This window comes from Lontra canadensis, unplaced genomic scaffold (genome assembly GCF_010015895.1).
Source record: "Lontra canadensis isolate GAN:19392208 unplaced genomic scaffold, GSC_riverotter_1.0 scaffold17, whole genome shotgun sequence".
Taxonomy (NCBI): Eukaryota; Metazoa; Chordata; class Mammalia; order Carnivora; family Mustelidae; genus Lontra; species Lontra canadensis.
Genome location: NW_022631011.1, coordinates 24,334,705 through 24,355,823, shown reverse-complemented (window position 1 = coordinate 24,355,823; position 21,119 = coordinate 24,334,705). Strand labels below are relative to the sequence as shown.

The 21,119-nt window shown below is 36.8% G+C and overlaps 1 protein-coding gene across 2 annotated transcripts in view; it reads left to right on the top strand.

Moving 5' to 3' along the window:
- The window catches only part of YES1 (YES proto-oncogene 1, Src family tyrosine kinase), a 61,057-nt gene that overhangs the window by 22,210 nt on the left and 17,728 nt on the right, over positions 1-21,119 (top strand). For both annotated transcript variants that reach the window (XM_032859809.1, XM_032859808.1), the window contains exon 2: positions 18,104-18,376. In XM_032859809.1, the coding sequence (XP_032715700.1) occupies positions 18,112-18,376 (265 nt within the window). In that variant the 5' untranslated portion in view covers positions 18,104-18,111. The remainder of the gene's footprint in view (positions 1-18,103; positions 18,377-21,119) is intronic.

The window sequence follows — 21,119 nt, the reverse complement described above, 5'->3', positions numbered from 1 at the left end:
ATTTGTCAGAGATCACAAGTAGGCAGAGAGGCAGGCAGAGAGAGAGAGAGGAGGAAGCAGGCTCCCCACCAAGCAGATAGCCCAATCCAGGGCTGGATCCCAGGACCCTGGGATCATGACCTGAGCTGAAGGCAGAGGCTTTAACCCACTGTACCGCCCAGGCGCCCCAAGAAGCTATATTTTTAAAAAAACATTTTAAAAGTATGGTATTTTAGATTTAAAAAATTTTTTTTGTTATTAGAGGGATATTTTTTAGAAGGAAATTCAGCAGTATGTATCACAACTTTAGAAAAGCATAACTTTTGACTCTTAGAAATCTTTTCTATCAAAATACTCATGTATAGTCAATTTCATTATTTTTAGTAGTTATGTTTTAGAAAGTCACTGTGAACACCGAATTAGTGAATACTGAGTCATTGCTCCTAGAGGAATTACAAGGTTAGGTTCCACGTTTCTGTCAACTGATCAATTCATAATCTTTTTCCATGTGTGCTTCTGTTCCATGTGTGATAGCTTATTTAATGTGTAATGTTGATTCATTAACATTGAACTCACAAATAGCACTGTAACTGATGTCCAAGTGAAGCTTGTATTACGTATTGTCTGTCAGGCACACCTCAGCCTTTTTGGTTTCAGAACCCTAGACAGCACTTCAGTGCTTAAACAGTGACATCACCGGCATAACACATACACACACACACACACACACCCCCAAGTGACACTAAATAGACTGCAGAAGGGACACTTGTTTACAGTATGAAAGCCTTGTTTGATCTGAGCTAGGGACATGTGGTTCTGGCAACTTAAATTTTCACAGCTCTGCACATATCTGCAAATGACCATAAAAACGCCAGGAGCATTGAGTTAGGGGTTTATAGATAAATCTTTCTAGGGTAGGCTAATTCACAAATAACTCCCTCAAATGAAGTTCACTTGTATCAATCACCCCTTCCTCTCCAGGGAGGGGAAAAAAGGAAAATCCTTCCATGTTTGGTATAACAAAGAAGGAAGTCATCCATGTATTTAAAGTCTCCCATCTTTAAATCCCTAGTAGTTTTGGTCATTGCTGAGCCCATTTTCCTGTTGAATTCTCATTAGGATTCACTTGAAGAACGTTGGGTCCAGTGTCATCCAAACAAGTTTATGGGTTTATGCCAACCACAGGCCTGTTACCAGGATTCAGGCCATTTACAGTGCTTGTGTCCTTCCAGCCACTTAGAACGAGGCCAAGTTTACTTGTTTCTTTCTCCCCCCAAGGCTAGTGCTTCAGAGGTTTGATACGGGAAGAGGAAGATGGTATCTCTCACTGGCTTATTCCCTCTAAGACCTGGTTAGATGAGGAAGTTCACTTAATTGACTTCGTTTTACTTTGAGAGCTAAATAAATTAAGCCATGCTCCTAATTTAGAAAAGTTACATTCCTTAGTACCTAATTAACATATACATTTTGAGCCCAAACATGCTCACTATCTAAACCATAACAAATCAGTATGATTTTGGTAGCATGTTTATTACACCGAATTAATGAATACTAATTCTGTTTATTACAGATTATGGGCACTGTGATAGGCAGAATTATGGCTTCCCCTGAAAATCCATATCCTAACTCCCAGGACCTGTGAATGTATTAGGTTACATAGCTGAGGGGAATTACAGTTGTAGATGGAATTAAGGTGGCTAATTTGTGATTTTAAAGTAGGACAAGCAGCCTGGATATATCCAGGTGGGTCCAGTTTAGTAACAAGGGGGTTTTTGTTTGTTTGTTTGTTTTTTAAGATTTTATTTATTTATTTGACAGACAGAGATCACAAGTAGGCAGAGAGGCAGACAGAGAGAGAGGAGGAAGCAGGCTCCCCGCTAAGCAGAGAGCCCGATGTGGGGTTTTAAGAGTGGAAGAGAAAGGCAGAAGAGTCAAAATTTAGAAACTTGCTCTTAATCCAAGAAGAAATTAGAAATTGTGCTTAATAAATGTCCTATAGACACTTAAAATTGCAAGAAAAGTTTTGGCCGTATTTGTGACAAAATGTGTCTCGACATAGGTATTTTTGCCAATAAGAAATTTGGGAAGACTCAGTTAATTTAGCATTCCTGTTTTCTTTAGTGTAAATAGCTTCTGTTTATTTTGTTTATTATCAAAGGAAACAGCGAAAAAATTTTGTTAATTGTATATTACAAATATTAATATCAGGTGAAAAATTAACCAGTAAATGATACTACATGAAGAAGCTTAGAAAAATCTGTGTAGAGTCAGGGAAGTAGATATGTTAACTCACTCTATTTTATGCTGATTTTTCCAATTGAATAAGTTGAGCTCTCAGATTTAGTTTTGTTATAATGTTGGATCTATACTTATTGCTAGAGAACTTAAAAAGTTATGTGATGATTCTTCCCAAATTTTTTATAAAATGCATTTATAAAATGCTTTATATAAGGTTTTCTGTTCAGTTTGGAACAAGATAGGAGAAAGGCATTTAGAGTGTGCTAATTCACATTTTAAAGGGTGTTTTTTTTTTTTTTTTTTTTTTTAAGATTTTATTTATTTATTTGACAGACAGAGATCACAAGTAGGCAGAGAGGCAGGCAGAGAGAGAGGAGGAACCAGACTCTCCGTGGAGCAGAGAGCCTGATTCAGGGCTCGATCCCAGGACTTTGGGATCATGACCTGAGCCAAAGGCAGAGGCTTTAACCCACTGAGCCACCCAGGTGCCCCTTAAAGGGTGTTTTTTGAGATCTGTTCCCAACTCTCATTGGATCTCTAGCTAGAAGTATTCTATGTAATTTGAAACTTTATTAGAATATCCTTAAGTTTTTCCATATATACACACATATGTATGTATATATACACACACATACACATAGTATACATGTAGTATGTATACTATATGTATGTATCGTATATGTTTGTATGTATACATATATACATATAGTATGTATATACATATAGTATGTATGTATGTATACATATGTATGTGTGTGTGTATATATAGTATACATACCTTTATAGTCTTTTTTTTTTTTTAAGATTTATTTATTTCAGAGAGCACTAGAGCAAGTGGGGGGAGGGGTACAGGGAGAGAATCTTCAAGCAGACCCCTGGTGAGCATGGAGCCCAGTGTGGGGCTCAGTCTCATGACGCTGAGATCATGACCTGAGCAGAAACAGTTAAATGCTTAACAGACTGAGCCACCTGGTGTCCCTTTAATCTGTCTTGTATCATTAGCTGTTTAGATCAGAAGTTCAGGGAGTTAGAAATAAAGAGAATAATCCTTTTTACATGTTTCATGTTAATATCACATTTCCCGTTCATATAGAACTTAAATCAGAGAAGTATAACTTAAAATTTGACTGACTATTAATATATTCTTATCATAGCTAATTCACTGAAGTAAAATAATTCTTGTGAAACATTAATAGCATTTACTTAATGGATGGAGTAGTAAGCCCAGAGTGTTTTAATTGCCTAGACTCCCTCATTTTCTAAGACTTTCTTCATCTGCCATGTTTCAGTGGTGATCCCATTGGCTTGAGGGGTCTGGGCTAGAGTCCTTTAGGAATGTGGAGTTCATACTTAGAATCCCTCATCTAGCTCTAAAATGCAGATCTATAACTCTGGAACTATTGGCAGCCATGTTCTACCCTGTAAAGTTGAAAAAGCCATTTTGCCATAGGAGGAAGAATGACACAGATGAACCACAGTACCAGAAGTGAAAGTTGGAGAGAGGGAAACAAACACATGTGAAGGGAAAGGAGGAGAGAGATCAATAAATAGGAGAGGAGGAGATGAGGAAGAAAAGGTTGGAAGTGGGGCACACAGAAGGACCAGAAAAAAGAAAACAAATGTACTTTATATTATTTAAGTTCCTGGTTCTAGTTTTTCCCTATGACTTTGAATTCCACAAGAAAGTCCTATAGGCTTTATAAAAGTTCCCCTTTTTGCTTTAGCTACCTTTAGTCAGATTCTGTCTTTGTAGCCAGAAGAGTCTTAACCAGTGCAAACACTTGCCTTTGTTCGAGTATGTGTTAGCTGTTCTCTCTATGTCAGTTAATTGTCACAACCTTGCAAGACAGGTATTATCAATCATTAAAAAAAAGAAAAAGAACTTAAGGTTTAGGAGCAATTTAAGTAATCTGATAGAGGATCACAGTAGCTCAAAAGTGAAAAAACCAGGATGGAAATGTAGGTCTAACTCCAAAGTTAGTTCTTAACTCATTCACTCTAAAAATACTGGATATCAGCTGTGGGCTAGACAATAGGCCAACCTACAAAAGAGATAAAAAATTTGCTGTCCCAGAGTTTACAGTTCAGAGGAGGATAGAGACAAACAGGCAGTGACAACTCAGGGTAGTGAATAGGTGGGGGAGGGAATAAAATGTGCTTTAAGAGCACTTGAGAGGTCAGGGAAGATTCCTCGAATGTTTAAGGCCTGAAGGTTGGGTAGTCATAAGTCAAGCATAAGGGAAGGTAGGTTTTGCCAAACATTTGTGAAAAGAACATGGTGCGTTTGAAGATCTAAAAAATTCAGTATATAGGGAGCATAGAATGTAGGAGATGAATGGAAAGAGATGAGTCTGGAGAGGTAAATAAATTATTCAGGGCCTTCTCTTTCATATTAAGTTATTTGTTCTTTATTTTGGGAGCAAGAGGAGGTTAGGGCCATCGAAGGCACCTGTTAACCTTTAAAACTGTCAGTTATTTTGAACAGGAAAATGGGTGTATTCGTATTTAGCAGAGCATTCCAATTTGGGACACCAGGGACAAGTCGAGATCAAAGGAGAAGAACCTTACTTTGTAGAGAAAAGGAGAAAGTTGGAAGTTGAACAAAAGTCTTTTATAGGAAATTGAGAAGTCAGTGGTGATGGTTTCTCATAGGCTGAGTTGTGGTATTTTTATTGTCTGAGTTTGTTGCTGTGCCAAGGAGAAATTCTTCCCTTCTCCTATTGAAGCAATAAAGTAAGCTTCTTCCTATTGGGAATGTGAGGTATGTCTCTTCTTGGGACCCACAATCTCAAGCCCTAGGGCAGAGAATTCCCCCTCTGGCCTCCCAACTCCATTCAGTTTCACACTCCTTATCACATTTTCTTTGTAGAAAACGCATCTTCACATTGCAACCATAAAAGACTAGAGAAACTTTAACACTAGGGATATGGAAGTCAGTTAAGGAAGTTTTGCAATAGTACAGACAGTAAATGATTAGTAGCCAAGTGAAGTAGTAATTAGTTGGAAAAAGTGGAAGAATTTTGGAGATTACAGAGTAGTATGGTCAGGTCCTGGTGACTCATTGGATATATGAGGTATGAGTTAAGAATGACTCTGAGGAGTCTGATTAAGGCAGTATGTACTTACCATTCACTGAAACACGGGTGACAGAGAAGGAGGATGGGTTTTGATGGGGAAAATGGCAGGTCCCACTTTGGAGATGGTAAATTTGAGATTCCTGGAAGGTGTTCCAATGGCTGCCCAGCTAAAAGAGCCTCCTATAATGAGGACAGGCAAAACTAGAACTAATCTTTCTTCTTCACCCTTCATTTCTGGAAGAGAATGCCTGCAGGTACATATGTAATAAGTTTATTTTAGAAAATCTGGGAGACTTTTCCTGCTAATTTAAAAAGTAAAACCATGTTCTCTTGCAACAAATTGCTAGAAAGTCATTGCTTGTCTTTGCCATTCTACTGTATAATTACCATTATTCTGTAGACTGCAGAAGAAAAAAGAGAGCTGTATAAAGCAGAATTGGTATTTAATATATCCATTACCTGGTATATCTACAGGCAATTGTATTGGCATTGATTTTGAGAGACAGGCTAAGAAAATTAAACAATATACAAAACCATACTTTTTTATTTGTTGAGGACAGGATAGAATTTTCTTTTTTTTTTTTAAAGATTTTATTTAGAGATCACAAGTAGGCAGAGAAGCAGGCAGAGAGAGAGGAGGAACCAGGCTCTCCGTGGAGCAGAAAGCCCGATGCGGGGCTGGATCTCAGCACCCTGGGATCATGACCTGAGCTGAAGGCAGAGGCTTTAACCCACTGAGCCACCCAGGTGCCCCAGGATAGAATTTTCTTAATGAAAGTTAAAAATTAAAAAATCTTCTAACATTTGGTAATTAAAATTTTGAAGCATTTAATTTGTATCAAATTAAGCATGATCTGCTTGAGAAAGGATATTATGTAGGAAAATAAGCTAAAAAGGACAGTGTTTTAAAAGAACATGTTTAGGGGTGCCTGGGTGGCTCAGTCGGTTGAGCATCTCTCTTTGGCTCAGGTTGTGATCCCAGGACCTTGGGATCAAGTCCCTCATCTGGCTCCTTGCCCAGTGGTGAGTCTGCTTCTCCCTCTGCCCCACCCCTGCTCGTGCTTTCTCTCTCTCTCTCAAATGAATAAAATCTTTAAAAAAAATTTTTTTGTGTGTTCTCTTTGGCAGCACATACATTAAAAGTGTGTTTATAACTTCTGTACATCTAAAATTCAAAACAAAGTTTTTTGTAACTGGAAAAAAGTGGTTTTAGATATATATAATATGCACAAATTAAATTCTTGGATATCAAAATTTACTTTTTTTTAAAAAACATCTTTCTTACTCCTATTACTAGGAATATTAGCTTGAGTATGAGAGGCATACATATAGCTTCTGCTGATTCCTGAGAAAAGATTAGTAGTTGAACAGAATACAAGACCTGTACCAAAAGGTGTCAAAGATCAGGAAGGTTCCTAGCTTTTGAGAACTATAACAGATTGAATTGATTACTTCTTGCCTTACTTCCCAGCTCATCTCCAGCTATGCTTCTCTTCATGTGATTCATGTGACTTCTTTTGGTTTTTGAAGCACATCTGATTATTCCTTGCTTGTTAACTTCTAATGCTGAAAGCTTCCTCTCCCCAAATTGTCTGTATTAATTTCATATGTACAGTTGTATATTCAATTTATATACCAATTAAGCTTCTAAGTTTTAAATGTATCGGCCAAAACATACATTGAAACTCAGGGTATTGTTACAGCAAAAGCGTGGTGGAAAGAAATTAAATGTGGGAATTTGGGGGAAAATTAAAAGACTTTCAGGTCAATTTTGTAAACTTTCTAAAAATATATATCTAATTTCTCCTGCTCTTTAGTCTTAAGTAATATCAAATTATTTACTATAATTTGAAGGTATAAAATTTTGGTAAAGGACAGTAGTAGATAAAGTGAAAATCTGAAAGAATAAAAATTTTTAGAGGGGGTGCCTGGGTGGCTCAGTGGGTTAGCGTCTGCCTCAACTCAGGTCGTGATCTGAATCCTGGGATGGAGCTCCACAAGGGGGATGGGGAGGGTGAGTCTCTGCTCAGCAGGGAGTCTGCTTCTCTGTGCTCTCCCTCTCTCAAATAAATAAAATCTTTTTATGATAGGTATAAAATCAGCTTTTTTTCCCCCCAAAAGTTGACTGAATTTATAGAGGGAATGATGGCTCATAAATATTTACATGTGCCTTTCTACCGACAAACTGTTTTTAATAATTGCCTAAAGTGGCCAAAGGTAATTAACATTTACCTGGGATCTTCATAATTCAGATCTGTTCCATGTTGAATATAGAAATTTTTTAAAAATCTTGGGACTTTACATTAAGTTGTAAGTGATTTTTATTACTATAGCTCCTAATATATTTTAAGTATTCTTTACAATTTTTTTTTTAAAGATTTTATTTATTTATTTGATAGAGACTCACAAGCAGGGTGAGTGGTGGGCAGAGTAAGAGGGAGAAGCAGGCTCCCTGCTTAGCAGGGAGCCCAACTTGGGTTTTGATGCCAGGACCCTGAGATCATGACCTGAACCAAAGGCAAATGCTTAACTGACTGAGCCACCCAGGTGCCCCTTCTTCACAATTCTTTACATATTTTTTACATCAGATCCTTGTTATGGCTGATCTATGCCAGATTTCATTAAAGTAACTGTAGAGAACCACTAAGAATTTAGAATGAGCAGACTTACTTTTTCTTTAAAGTCAGTTGTTAGTGTATCTAAAATAAAACAAAACAAAACAAAACAAAAGATAGAAAATTGCTATCAGTGAGCACTGTAAGCTCAGTTTTCCATTGCTCACATTTTCTGTTCTCCTTTGACTTGGAAAATTAAGTTCTTTGTTTGTTTTTACAAGACAAAGTGCACGCCCTTTAGTAGTCTGCTGTTTCCTCCTTTCCATCCATGTTTTCTATTCTTTCCTAGTCCTGCCTGCCCTTTGTGCTTTATGCTAAAGGGAGGAGATTTAAAAGTGAAAGTTAAAGAAAAATCATCCCTCATGTTTATGGTCTGTAGAGCACTGTGACCTATGTAGAACTGATCATTTCATATCTTACGATTAATTCTATAATTATTTATTATCTAATTTATTTCTTTGGGATTTCTTACAGATTTAAAACTTAGTTGTAAACTGGAGCCATCTGGGCAAAATGCCAAACTATTATCCCCCTCCCCCCACCCATCACTGGATACAGCATATGATGTAATAATTGCCTAGCTTCCTAAAATTAGTGTATAGATACAATGTACATTTAATTTTTTTAACAGTTCAAAAGTATGTTAAATTGTCTGAGAAATATTAATCACTGTTACTAATAAAGCAACATGGTCATGGTGCGGAGGGGTGGGGTACTGTTTTCTTTAGCTTGTATTGTAGGTGGGACAGTGAAGCTGAATGCCAATAGTGTTATTATGTTTGTAACATTTTCTAAAGGGATAATATTTAATAATTTATCAAAGAACAGAAAATGGTATACACAAGGCTTCCCTAGAGGCTCTGTGTGGGTATTGGAAAGAAGGTAACCTAGAACTCAGAAGACTCAGCCTCATCTCTGTGAGCAAGTCAGCCTCCCCAGGCTTCAGGTTCCTTATATGATGTAGAGATTATCCTTACTTTTTTGCTGGTAACATATTAGGACTATTATGGGATCAGATTAAGTGATAAAGTACTTTGGAAACAAGGCATTGTCAAAGTTTAAAATATTATTAAAATGAAATACCTTAACACATGCTGCATTGTGCTACCTGCTAATGACTGAGCCAGATGCATTAAGAGATGTATCAAATATGTTCCAGCTCTGTTAGTCACACTGTTACACAGTAAGTTCAATAGGGTAATTCTGATACATGACCATCTGTATATATTATAAAGATGAAATACATTTTTATCTGACTTATGGAATTGATAAGTTAGGAAATGGTTGGAAAACCTTCAAGTATTTGTAGAACTCTTTCTATGCTTGGTCCTTTTAGGGAAAACAATTCGTTGGGTTTTTGGGTAGAATTATTCAGAACCAAGTAATTTCTTTCAACAAAAATGAAATGAATATCCTTATATCTAAAGTAGTTTGTGTTAATTAGGAGGAGATATAATATCTTTGTGATGGGGTGCCTGCGTGGCTCCATCATTTAAGCGCATGACTCTTGATTTCAGCTCAGGTTATGATCTTGGGGTTGTGAGAGCAAGCCCTGTGTCAGGCTTCATGTCAGCACAACTCTTCTTGAGGTTCTCTTCATCTTTCTCCCTCTGCCCCTCCCCCCACCTGTGTGCGCACTAGAGCTCTCTTAGTAAAATAAAGTCTTTTGAAAAAAGATCCTTGTAGGGCGTCTGGGTGGCTCAATGGGTTAAGCCTCTGCCCTTGGCTCAGGTCATGATCTCTAAGTCCTGGGATTGAGTCCCACACTGGGCTCTCTGCTCAGCAGGGAGCCTGCTTCCCGCCCCCCCCCCCCCCCGTCTCTCTGCCTACTTTTGATTTCTCTCTCTGTCAAATAAATAAATAAAATCTTAAAAAAAAAATCCTTGTGACATAGGCTCTGTTCCTGTTGCTGTTTATTCTGGCCTCCTCTTTCCTCTCATTCTTCTTTGTTGTATTTCAGCACTGAACTACTTATGGTTTCAAAATCCACTTTATTCTGCTATTTCTGCCTAAAACACAGTATCTGATTTCTGTAGTTAACTTTTAATTTATTTTTATTTTATTTTATTTTTTATCTTCCCCAGCCGTTAAGCCTGTGTTTTGGAAGTTTAATATTGATGGGGAAAGCAGGTTAGGAAAGTAAATTGGGGAGGTTAACCTGAAATACTTTAATAGATCTTTATAAAGTCTTTATAAATCTTTACTTTGTAAAGATTATTAGTCAACATGTTAGAACCTCTTTCAGTAGAATTAGAGGTTGAGAATCACCATAAATTGCAGATTATGAAGCAGAGTTGTAGAAATGGAGGTGATCTGAAGACAAAATAAGCATTCATTCATATGTTCTTAGCTTTGTACTAGGGGGATAGAGGAGTGAAGGGGATAAAAATTTTACTCCTCTGATATTTAGAAAATATAGAGAATGCCTATATATCATAAGAAAAAGATAACCCTATAGAAAAGTGAACAAATGTCTTGAACAGGCATCTGACAAAGGAGAATGGCCAATAACCATTTAAAGGCACTTGCTTCATTAGTAATTGTCACATCTACCAGATAGATTGAAAATGCCAAGCACTAGTGAAGATGTGAAGCGGTGGTCACTCTCATACTCTGCTGTTGGAGGTATAAACTGGTACAGCCACCATGGAAAACAGCAGTGTATACTCTGTTCAGCAGTGTTCAGCTGTGTGTACTCTGACCCAGCAGTCTACTGTAAGGTGTATTTCCAGTAGACTGGTTGTTAGCAGTACGTTTCTTGATCTTAGTGTTGAGTTACATTGGTATTCAGTTTCTGCTAATTCATTGAGGTGTACATTTGTTATGTTTACTTTTCTGTGCATGTGTTATACTTTAATTTTTTTTTCAGTTTTTTTTTTCTTATATTCTGGAGAGGGAAGCCATCATTATCATCAAAATCATCACCATGATAGCAGACATTAACATATGCCAGGTATTGTTTTAGGTGCATTACAAATAACTCATTTAACCCTCAACAACTCTTGGAGGCTTAGTTTTGTTATCTCCATTTTGTAGCTGAGGAAACTGAGGCACAGTAAGGTTGAGTAACTTGCCAAAGCTTACACAGCTAAGTGGCAGACTCAGACTTTGAACCCAGATATTCTGTCTCTAAAGTCTGTGCTCTTAACTACTGTGCTGTACATCCAGTAAACAAATAAAACAGTCTGTGTGCTTAACCTTCGTGTTTTATATGGTGATAAATGACATCAAGAAAAATAAACCAGGTTAAAGGAGAATAGGCAGTATTCTGGGGAGTGTGTTGAATTGCTGCTTCATATAGGTTGGTCAGAGATGGTGTCACGGAGAAGGTGACAGTAGCACAAAGACTTAAAGAAGCTGAGGGATAAGCTGTGTAAGTATCTGGTAGTAGAGCTTTTTAGGCAGGAAGAAGAAAGTGCACTGATCTGAGATGGCCCATCTTCTGAAGGATAGGAAGAAGTCTCTGTGGCAGCCCTGGACCAAGTTAGAAGGAGATGAGGTTAGAGAAGTAACTGGGGCTACATAGTAGGGGGAGGACTAGGGGTGTGTGTCCTAGAAAATCAGGTAGAAAAAGCATTTTTAGGAAAAGAGATGATCCCTGTGTCTGGTGTGGCTGACAGCTCAAGTAAGATGAGGACTGAAAATTGACTATCAGATTAGCAATGTGGAGTTAATTGGGGACCTTAACGGGCAGTTTTAATGTAGTGGAAACAGCAAGCATAGTCAGAAATCAACATTTTAAGCAAGTATGCAAAATATAGGGGAGTTGGAATAAATTTTGCTAAAATAATTTGGGGGGTATATGGAAAGAAGAGAAGTGGGAAAGTTGAAATAGGATTATCGAAGTCTAGTGGTTTGAAGAAAGAGAATGCCTGAGTGAAAAATCTGGTAGCATTTCTTGTTGTCACTACTTTAATCCTTTATTTCCTACAGGAATTTGAGACAAAAGACAAATGTAATGGCCCTGGTTTTCAAGTACAATAATTTACATTCTTTTGGGGGATGACAGGACAGCCATATGAGAAACAGTAAAGGGACCATTTTACTTCTTTGCTCCTGAGAATTTCCCTCATCAGAAAAACTCAGTATTTTTAGTTTCACACTTTTTCTTGCCCAATTATCCAGGGAAGACGAGAAAGTAGTTGAGGCGTGATGAGGAATCAGGGTAAAACTTTGCATATACATTTGCCTCTTGAACAACTTAGGGTGTGGGGGTGCTGAGCCCCAACACAGTAAAAAATTCATGTATAAATTTAACTCCCCCAAAACTTAATGACTAATAGTCTACAGTTGACCAGGAGCTTTAAAATAACATAAACAATCAAGTAACACATATTTTGTATGTTACGTGTATTAAACACTGTATTCTTACGGTAAAAAAAAAAAAAATGAAAAATGTTAGGAAAATCATAAGGAAGAGAAAGTACTTACAGAACTGTAAAAAAAAAATCTGTGTATAAGTAGACTTACACAACCAAACCTGTGTTTTTCAAGAGTCAACTGTATTAACATTCTAACACAGAAATTTATTTCAATTTGAAAGGTTTTCACTTTAAGTATATTTTACTAAAATGGGCATCTGTATAGCTAAAAGCAAGAACTTATGCTAAGCTGAGCAGACAGGATGGTACCTTCTAGACTCACAGTCTCTTAAGGAGAACCATGAGGTGGGCACCTGGTGGCCAAACCATAACTGGTCCTCAAGTTAGGGCTTTTGCTTTTACTCTCCTTCATATCAGTGCACACTCAGAAATAGGCACCTCAAGCAGTGGCTGTGGGAAATTGTGGGAAAGTGGAATAGATCACAACTGAATCAAAATTATAAGTAGAAGATATGAGGTAGGGAATAGCTATCCCAGCAGAGCAAATAGTTGGTTAAAGCATTAGGAATACTGAAATAGCGATGCTGAATCTACATATGATAGGGAAGTAATAAACTCCTAGCAATAAAGTAATGATAACCTGCTGTCAAGATGTACATTCAGAGTGCAACACCAGCCTTTTGGGATTAATCTGTATGATCAGATTGTTCTATAGTTTCTGACTTTATGAGATTTTTAACTTCTCCCCATTACCATTTTTATCTTTAGAAAAAACCCCTTCTTGAGTTCAAAACAGCCTGCTGAGCCTTAAACTGAGTATAAATTTTAGATTTACCATGTGGGCACATAAGGAAAATGATACTTTAAAAATTATTTTTCTTGGGGCACCTGGGTGGCTCAGTGGGTTAAAGCCTCTGCCTTCGGCTCAGGTCATGGTCCCAGTGTCCTGGGATCGAGCCCCACATCGGGCTCTCTGCTCAGCAGGGAACCTGCCTCCTCCTCTCTCTCTCTGCCTGCCTCTCTGCCTACTTGTGATCTCTATCTGTCAAGTAAATAAATAAAATCTTAAAAAAAAAAAAATAAAATAAAAATTATTTTTCTTTCTTAAAATTAAAAGGAAAATCCCAGAGTATTTTAACCAATTACAGTAAAGTATTTAAAATGTTCATTTGTTTAAAGTGATCATTATTAAAGAATAAATCTGTTATATAAACTGAAGTACAAATTTATTTGGAAATTAATACTTTCTGCACTTTAATGATATTAGAACCAGGGAATGAAATGTTTTTTTCTAGGAATTTTTAAGAACATTTTAAGTGGCTATGATGGATTTGCCAGCTCTCTCCCCCCCAAAAAACCCTAAAAACTGAAAATCTGAACAAAATATATGAAACAACTGTTTTCAGATATTGGATAACAGCAGTGCAGGACTGTGATTCCTGAAATAAAGGAAACAAACAAGTGAGCCATATGGTCACCTAATCACCCCAACTTCCTGCCTAGAGGCACAGTCTGAATAACAGAGCAGGGAGAGGAATCTTGGGCAAAGGACAGTGGTCTCAAAAAGTTGAGACAGAGACCAGAATTCATGGAGGCTGAGGCAACTGAAATTTGCAGGGCAAAATTCCAAAAGAAGGACACTATGTAGGAAAATAATTCTAAAAGCTTCAATAGGAGTCTCTCTGACTTTTAATTTTTCTCTGTATTCTGGAATGTGTGTGTAGAATGAAACTATACAGGCAGGCAAAGAGTTGATCAGGTTGATATGAGCTAATAGCCCTTTTAAGGTCATAGCAGGTGGGGAAGCATTTGAGTTTTTTATAGCTAGAGGGTCAAGTCCTTGTTGACCATTGAGAACTTTTAATAGAAATCCCTAAGGGCTATAATACTAAAGTACATTAATAAATGTTATGAATAACTTTATGCTAATATAAACTTAACAATTTGGATAATTAGACAAATCTCAAAAACTAAGTTACAAAGTGTTACAAAAATTGAGAATGTGAGTAGCTGTGTATGTTATAGATATTGAATTGGTAATTTATTTCACTTAGCGTAATACCTTCTAGGTACATCCATGTTGTTGCAGATGTCAAAATCTCATTCTTTTTTTGTGTCTGAGTAATATTCCATTGTATATTTTGTCACATCTTTATCCATTTATCTATTTAAAGAAATTTTTTTAAGTAGGCTCCACACCCAGCATGAATCGCAGCAATGGGTCTTGAGATCAAGACCCGAGATCAAGAGTCAGATGCTCAACCAACTGAGCCACCCAGGCACCCCTATCCATTTATCTTTTTTTTTTTTTTTAAGATTTTACTTATTCATTTGACAGACAGAGATCACAATTAGGCAGAGAGGCAGGTAGAAAGAGGGAGGCAGGCTCCCCACTGAGCAGAGAGCCTGATGCAGGGCTCGATCCCAGGACCCTGAGATCATACCTGAGCCGAAGACAGAGGCTTAACCCACTGAGCCAACCAAGTACCCCCATTTATCTATTAATGGACACTTAGGTTGCTTCCATATCCTGGCTGTTATAAAAAATGTTGCAGTAAACATAGGGGTGCATAAAGCTTTCTGAATTAGTGTTTGTTTTCTTTGGATACATACCCCATGGTGAAAAAAGTCGATCACATTGTAGTTGTATTTTTAAGTTTTAGAGGGACCTCCGTACTGTTTTCTACAGTGGCTGCACCAGTTTTCATTACCACCAACAGTGCATAAAGGTTTCTTTTGTCTACATCTTCACCAACACTTTTTATTTCTTTCTGATACTGATCATTCTGACTGCTGGGAGGTTATATCTCATTGTGGTTTTGATGTGGCTTTCCCTGATGACTAGCGATGTTGAACATCTTTTAATGTGTCTTTTGTCTTTTCATGTGTTTATCTTCTTTGAGAAAATGTCTATTCTATTCGGCCCGTTTGTCAACCACCATTATTTGTTACTTTGGTGTTGAGTTATATAAGTTCTTTATATATTTTGGATAATAACCCCTTACCAGATATATAACTTGCAAATATCCTCTTTCATTCACTGGGTTGCCTTTTTGTTTTGTTGATGGTTTCCTTTGCTGTGCAAAAAGCTTTTTGTTTTGGTGTAGTCCCAGTAGTTTATGTTTGCTTTTGTTTCCCTTGCAGAAGACCTATCTAAAAATATGTTGCTAAAGCTAATGTCAAAGAGATTGCCACTTATGTTGTTTTTCTTTTAAGAATTTTATAATTTCAGTCTCGCATTTAGGTTTTTAATCCATTTTGAGGGATTTTTTTCATTTTGAGTTTATTTTTATGTATTGTATAAGTGGGCCGGTTTTATTCTTTCACATGGAGCTGTCCAGTTTTCCCCAAACCATTTATTAAAAAGACTCTTCTTTCCCCATTGTATATTCTTTCCTCTTTTGTCATCGATCAATAGACCTTATAAGCATGGGTTTATTTTTGGGCTCTCTATTCTACTCCATTGACCTGTGTGTCTGTTTTTGTGCCAGTACATATTATTTTGAGTACTGTAATAACTCTTTGGTAATCAATCTTGAAATCTGGAATTATGATACCTCAGCTTTGTTGTTCTTTCTCAAGATTGCTTTGGCTATTCTGGTCTTTCGTAGTTCCATCCAACAAATATCAGGAAAATGCTATTGGTATTTTGATAGGGATTGCATTGAATTTGTAGATTGCTTTGGGTATTACAGACATTTTATCAATATTAATTCTTCTAATCCATGAGAATGGTATACCTTTCCATTTGTTTGCATTGCCTTCAGTTCCTTTCATCAGTGTTTTATAGTTTACAGCGTACAGGTCTTTTACCTCTTTGGGCCAATTTATTCCTAGTTATTTTTGTTTCTTAGTGTAATTGTAAATGGGATTGTTTTATTAATTTCTTTATGCTACTTCATTATTAGTGTGTAGAAATGCAACAGATTTCTGTATATTAAATTTGTATCCTGCAGCTTTATTGAATTCATTTATTAGTTCTAATAGTTTTTTGATGGAGTCTTTAGAGCTTTCTATATATTGTATCATGTCATCTGCAAATAGTGATAGTTTCACTTCTTCCTTACCAATTTGGATGCCCTTTATTTCTTGTCTGATCACTGCAGTATAGCTACATTTTAAATGTTGCATAGTCAAGGTTGTAAATGTTCAGTCTTTGAGAATTTATGAAGCAGTTGTCTTACCACTCCTTTACTTCCTTTTGAATGCCACATAAAAAAAGAAAAGCTGTAAAATGAGAATGATCTTTAAAAGTAATTGAATTAATGAAAATTTGTGCTCTCACAGGAAGTGAATATAATGCAGATTTTGTAATAATGGTATTATATGAGTATTTTGTAATAATGGTATTATATGAGTCACACGGTAAGTTGGACAGTGTGTAAGAGATGAGTAACTCCTGATTTTTAAGAACTATAGTGCCAGGGGCACCTGGATGGCTCAGTGGGTTAAAAACCTCTGCCTTCGGCTCAGGTCATGATCCCAGGGTCCTGGGATCGAGCCCCGCATCTGGCTCTCTGCTCAGCAGGGATCCTGCTCCCCCCCCTACCTTCCCCCCCTCCTCCCGCCCCGCCTGCCTCTCTGCCTACTTGTGATCTCTGTCTGTCAAATAAACAAAATCTTTAAAAAAAAAAAAAAAAAAAAGAACTATAGTGCCAGTAATTTGGGGATAGGGTAGGAATTAGGCCAGTAAGCAAAAAACAAGATACCAAACAGAATAAGGTGAGAGAGTCCCATATAAAAATCTCCCCAAAAGTACATTGGAGGTTTTAAGGAAAGCGATATTTTGCCAATTATGGGGAAAAGCTTGAATGGAAAAGTAGCATTTGTAATGATCTTCAGTGATTGGATAGAACTTTAATAGGTAGAAAGTTTTAGGTGTAAAATCCTCACAAACTTGGGAAAGCACAGGTCATATATATTAGGGAAACAGGAAAGTGTGTGTATGTAGATAAGTGTGAGGAAATAATAGGAGATACAGTTGGAAAGATAGATTGGGATCAAATTTGATAAGCAGTGGGAGTGTGACTGTAGATAAGGAAAAGTTACAGAGCTACCCGCTCCTTTATATGGTAGCTGCTAGCCACATATGGATATTGAGTATTTGAAATGTACCTGATCCAAATTGAGATGTACTCTAAGTTTAAATATGCAATAGATTTCTGAGGCTTAGTACAAGAAAACTCATTAAATTTTTTTATATTGATGACATGTTAAAATAATTGTATTTTAGATGTACTAGGTTAAATAAAATATATTATTAAAATCGATTTAATCTATTTTTATTTTTTTAATGTAGCTGCTAGAACACTGAGAATTACATATGTGACTCAGATTATATTTCTATTCAGAGGGCTAGTATAGAATACAGCTGATACTTGCTGGTACTTACTACATACCACATATTGTCTAGAACTTGTGATAAGTTTAAGTTAATACTAATAGAAAACTTTATGAAGTAGATGTTATTATTATCCCTCTTTTTTCAAGTAGCTGGGGTGCAGAGAGGTCAAGCAACATATCCGAAATCACTCCACTACTGAGTAAGAAGCCAGGATTCAAATGAAGGCCTCTCTGGCGTCAGACCCAGTGGCTTTCCCAGCACACTGTGGCATGTTGTCATTGGACCATTAAAGGTGTTTGAGCTGGAGAATGACATGATTGGAATGATACTTCAGCAGAATTGTAATAAAGATAAATGAGGAGAAGAAACTTCATTTTTAGCTGTCTAGTTTTTTGTTTGCTTTATTTTATTAATGTTCCTTTTTTGCAGGAGAAAAATTCCTTGTTTAAAGTGAAGTTTTCAATTGTGTTTTTTTGAAGTGTACTTTATATTAACCAGTTCTCAAAATATTTGCCTATCTCCTTGTAGATTTGATAATGGGCTGCATTAAAAGTAAAGAGAACAAAAGTCCAACCATTAAATATAGAACCGAAAACACTCCAGAACCTGTCAGTAGCAGTGTCAGCCATTATGGAGCAGAACACACTGCAGTGGCACCATCATCTTCAACAAAGGGAGCATCTGTTAATTTTAGCAGTCTTTCCATGACACCATTTGGAGGATCCTCAGGGGTGACACCTTTTGGAGGAGCATCTTCTTCATTCTCAGTGGTGCCAAGTTCATATCCTGCTGGTTTAACAGGTGAGATCTAAGTGGACAGTTCTGTTGTCAGCTTGAGAACATGACCTTAGGCAGGCAGTGCATACAGTTTTTGCCTGCTGTGAGAAAAATAACTTACTTGGGGACTTAAAAGTTTATGTGAAATTTAAAGCTTCTAACGTAAAAATTACAGTCTTAAATTATACATCATATTGTTCTGAAAGTTTGGTGATAATCTGGTGATTATCTACTGGTTATACCATTAGTTATTTCATTAATTGATTTTTTTCAAGTAGTGAGTGGTTACTATGTGGCAGGCAGTGGGGATATAAAAATTAGAAACATCTACCCCTCCCTCAAGAATGTTAATGTTACAACTTACCAATGTTTTCATGTTTATAAAGTACTATCCAATATTAATATATTATAGTAGTTACTTAATTAAATGGCAATGTTGTGATGATAATACAGTTTTTCTATCAGACACTGATTTAAAAAATGAAAGTCCTGAAGCTCAGAGTTAAGCTTTTTTTTCAGAGTCACAGATAAGAAGCAGGGGAGCCCAGGTTTAATGTCCTGTGCCAGAACTCCATTTATCACATTATGGTCGCCTTTCAGAGAACAAGAAGTGACAGCTGACAACTTTTCATGGAGCCAGAAATGCTCTAAAAAAGTAGTTAGAAACTTTAGAAAGAGTTCTTTTGTGGGGTTTCCAGATCAGGATACTTTTTCCTTGAGTAACAAAGCATAACTGGCTTTAAAAAGGTAGGGTGAGCTCTAGGATTCCTTGATACAGCAGTAGTTTCCTGATGTCATCAAGGACTTCAGTCCTTGATCTCTTTTTGGTAGCCTTTAGAGTATCAGCTTTAATCTTAGGCTTGGCAAAACAGCTGCAAGCATCAAACTGAGCAACACATGTCCTTACTATCAACCGGAGGGGGGAAAAAGGAATCTGTTCTATAGGCTTGAGCTGTAAATTTGTCCTTTCAGTTTGCTTACCTCCAGACCAGTAATAGTGCTAGCGGAATGCCATAAGTGAATTCTGTGAGACTGTTCATTTGAGGAGTTGTGGACATCAAAAGGCCAATTACAGTCTTAATTCTAACCTCTTAACTCTGACTATCTCAGTAATAGATGGCCACGATAGTGTCCTCAGTGATCAGCCAAGTTTTAAGTTATTTTCAGGATTATATGTTTGGGAAAGACAGTAATCCAAAATGAGCCAAGTAAACTTTGATACTTGAGGACATACTTACTTACCTAAACAGTTTATTTATGTGAAACGTCACTTCATGGTATATGTCTGTTAACACATATGGAGTCTCTGTGTGCTGCTTATAGAGAATTGTAAGCAAGAGAAACAAGGTTTTTGTCTTAATGGAATTTACGTTATAACAAAAGGTGGACAATAATTAGTGAATAAACAATTAAACAGGATGATTAATGGTTCTTAACTGCTCTGAAGGAATTGACCAGAGTGATTGGTGAAAGCCCTTTAGAAGATCAAGGAAAGCTGTCTTGAAGAGAAATCATTTAAAGCTGAAGTTTGATTGATGAGACTGACCTAAATCTGGGCAGACCTGGGAAGAAAGCTTTCTGGGGAGAGAGAACAACAAATGCAGAGTTTAGGAGGTACAGATGAACCTGGTGGTTTTGAGGATTAGTGAGGACACCAGAGGGTAGAAATGTATAATATGAGATTAAAGAGTCAGGATTACTCAGGACCTCATATACTCTGGTAAGAAGTTTGGGTTTTATTCAATCAAAGACAAGAAGAAGCAATTGAAGAGGGTTTTTTTGTTGTTGTTTTTTCATTTTAAAGATTACATTTATTTATTTGACAGAGAGACAGAGCAAGAGAGGGAACACAAGTAGGGGGAGTGGGGTGGGGGAGTGGGTTTCTTGCGGAGCAGGAAGCCTGATGTGAGGCTCCATCCCAGGATCCTGGGACCATGACCTGAGTCAAAAGCAGACGCTTAACTTAAAACTGACCCACCCAGGTGCCCCAATTGAAGAGTTTTTAATAAAGGATTTGCATAATTGAATTTCCTTTTTTTAAAAACCTTACTCTGGCAGCTAGCTCTGTGGAGAATGGATATAGGGAAGCAGGTACAGAAGTAGGTTAGGAGACTACTTCTCAGCAGACTCAGTCAGGGGTAACAAGGATTTGGATTAAGGTGGCAACCGTGGAAATGGAAAAGAAAGTAGATAAAGAGGTATTTTAGAGATAGAATAACAGTGCTAGTAAAGGGACTTGGCTTGAGTACCTAAGTAGATAGTAGTGCCATTTGCTTAGACATTCAAGTAGCAATGTTAAATAGGCAGTTAATACATGACTGAAACTCAGGGAAGAATAGTAAATAATCCATTCTATTCCTTTGTTTGCAGGTAATAGTTTAGTTGTTTGGTGTCCTGATCTGTTAAGCATCTGTGTATAATTCTATGTATGATAATTATTTTTGGAACTTATGATTCATATCAACCATATCATTTAATTTTTAAGAAAAATAAGCCATTTTTGAGTATTTTTTATAATAACTAATCTAGCTAAATCCCTAGATACTGCTACAGATCAGTTTTAAGGATGGAAATGTTCACCCATTGTTTATAAGTAATTGAGATGATTAGTGCCAGTTTGTAGTACTTGTTAATACTTTTTCTGCCAAAGAATTGAATTGAACTTGAACTGTGATTCCAAGTCAGAGATACTGCTACTATGAATCAAATTTAAATTTGCTTCTGAGGGTATATAGAATTTTAGAATTTGTAGCATGCAGCAGTTTCA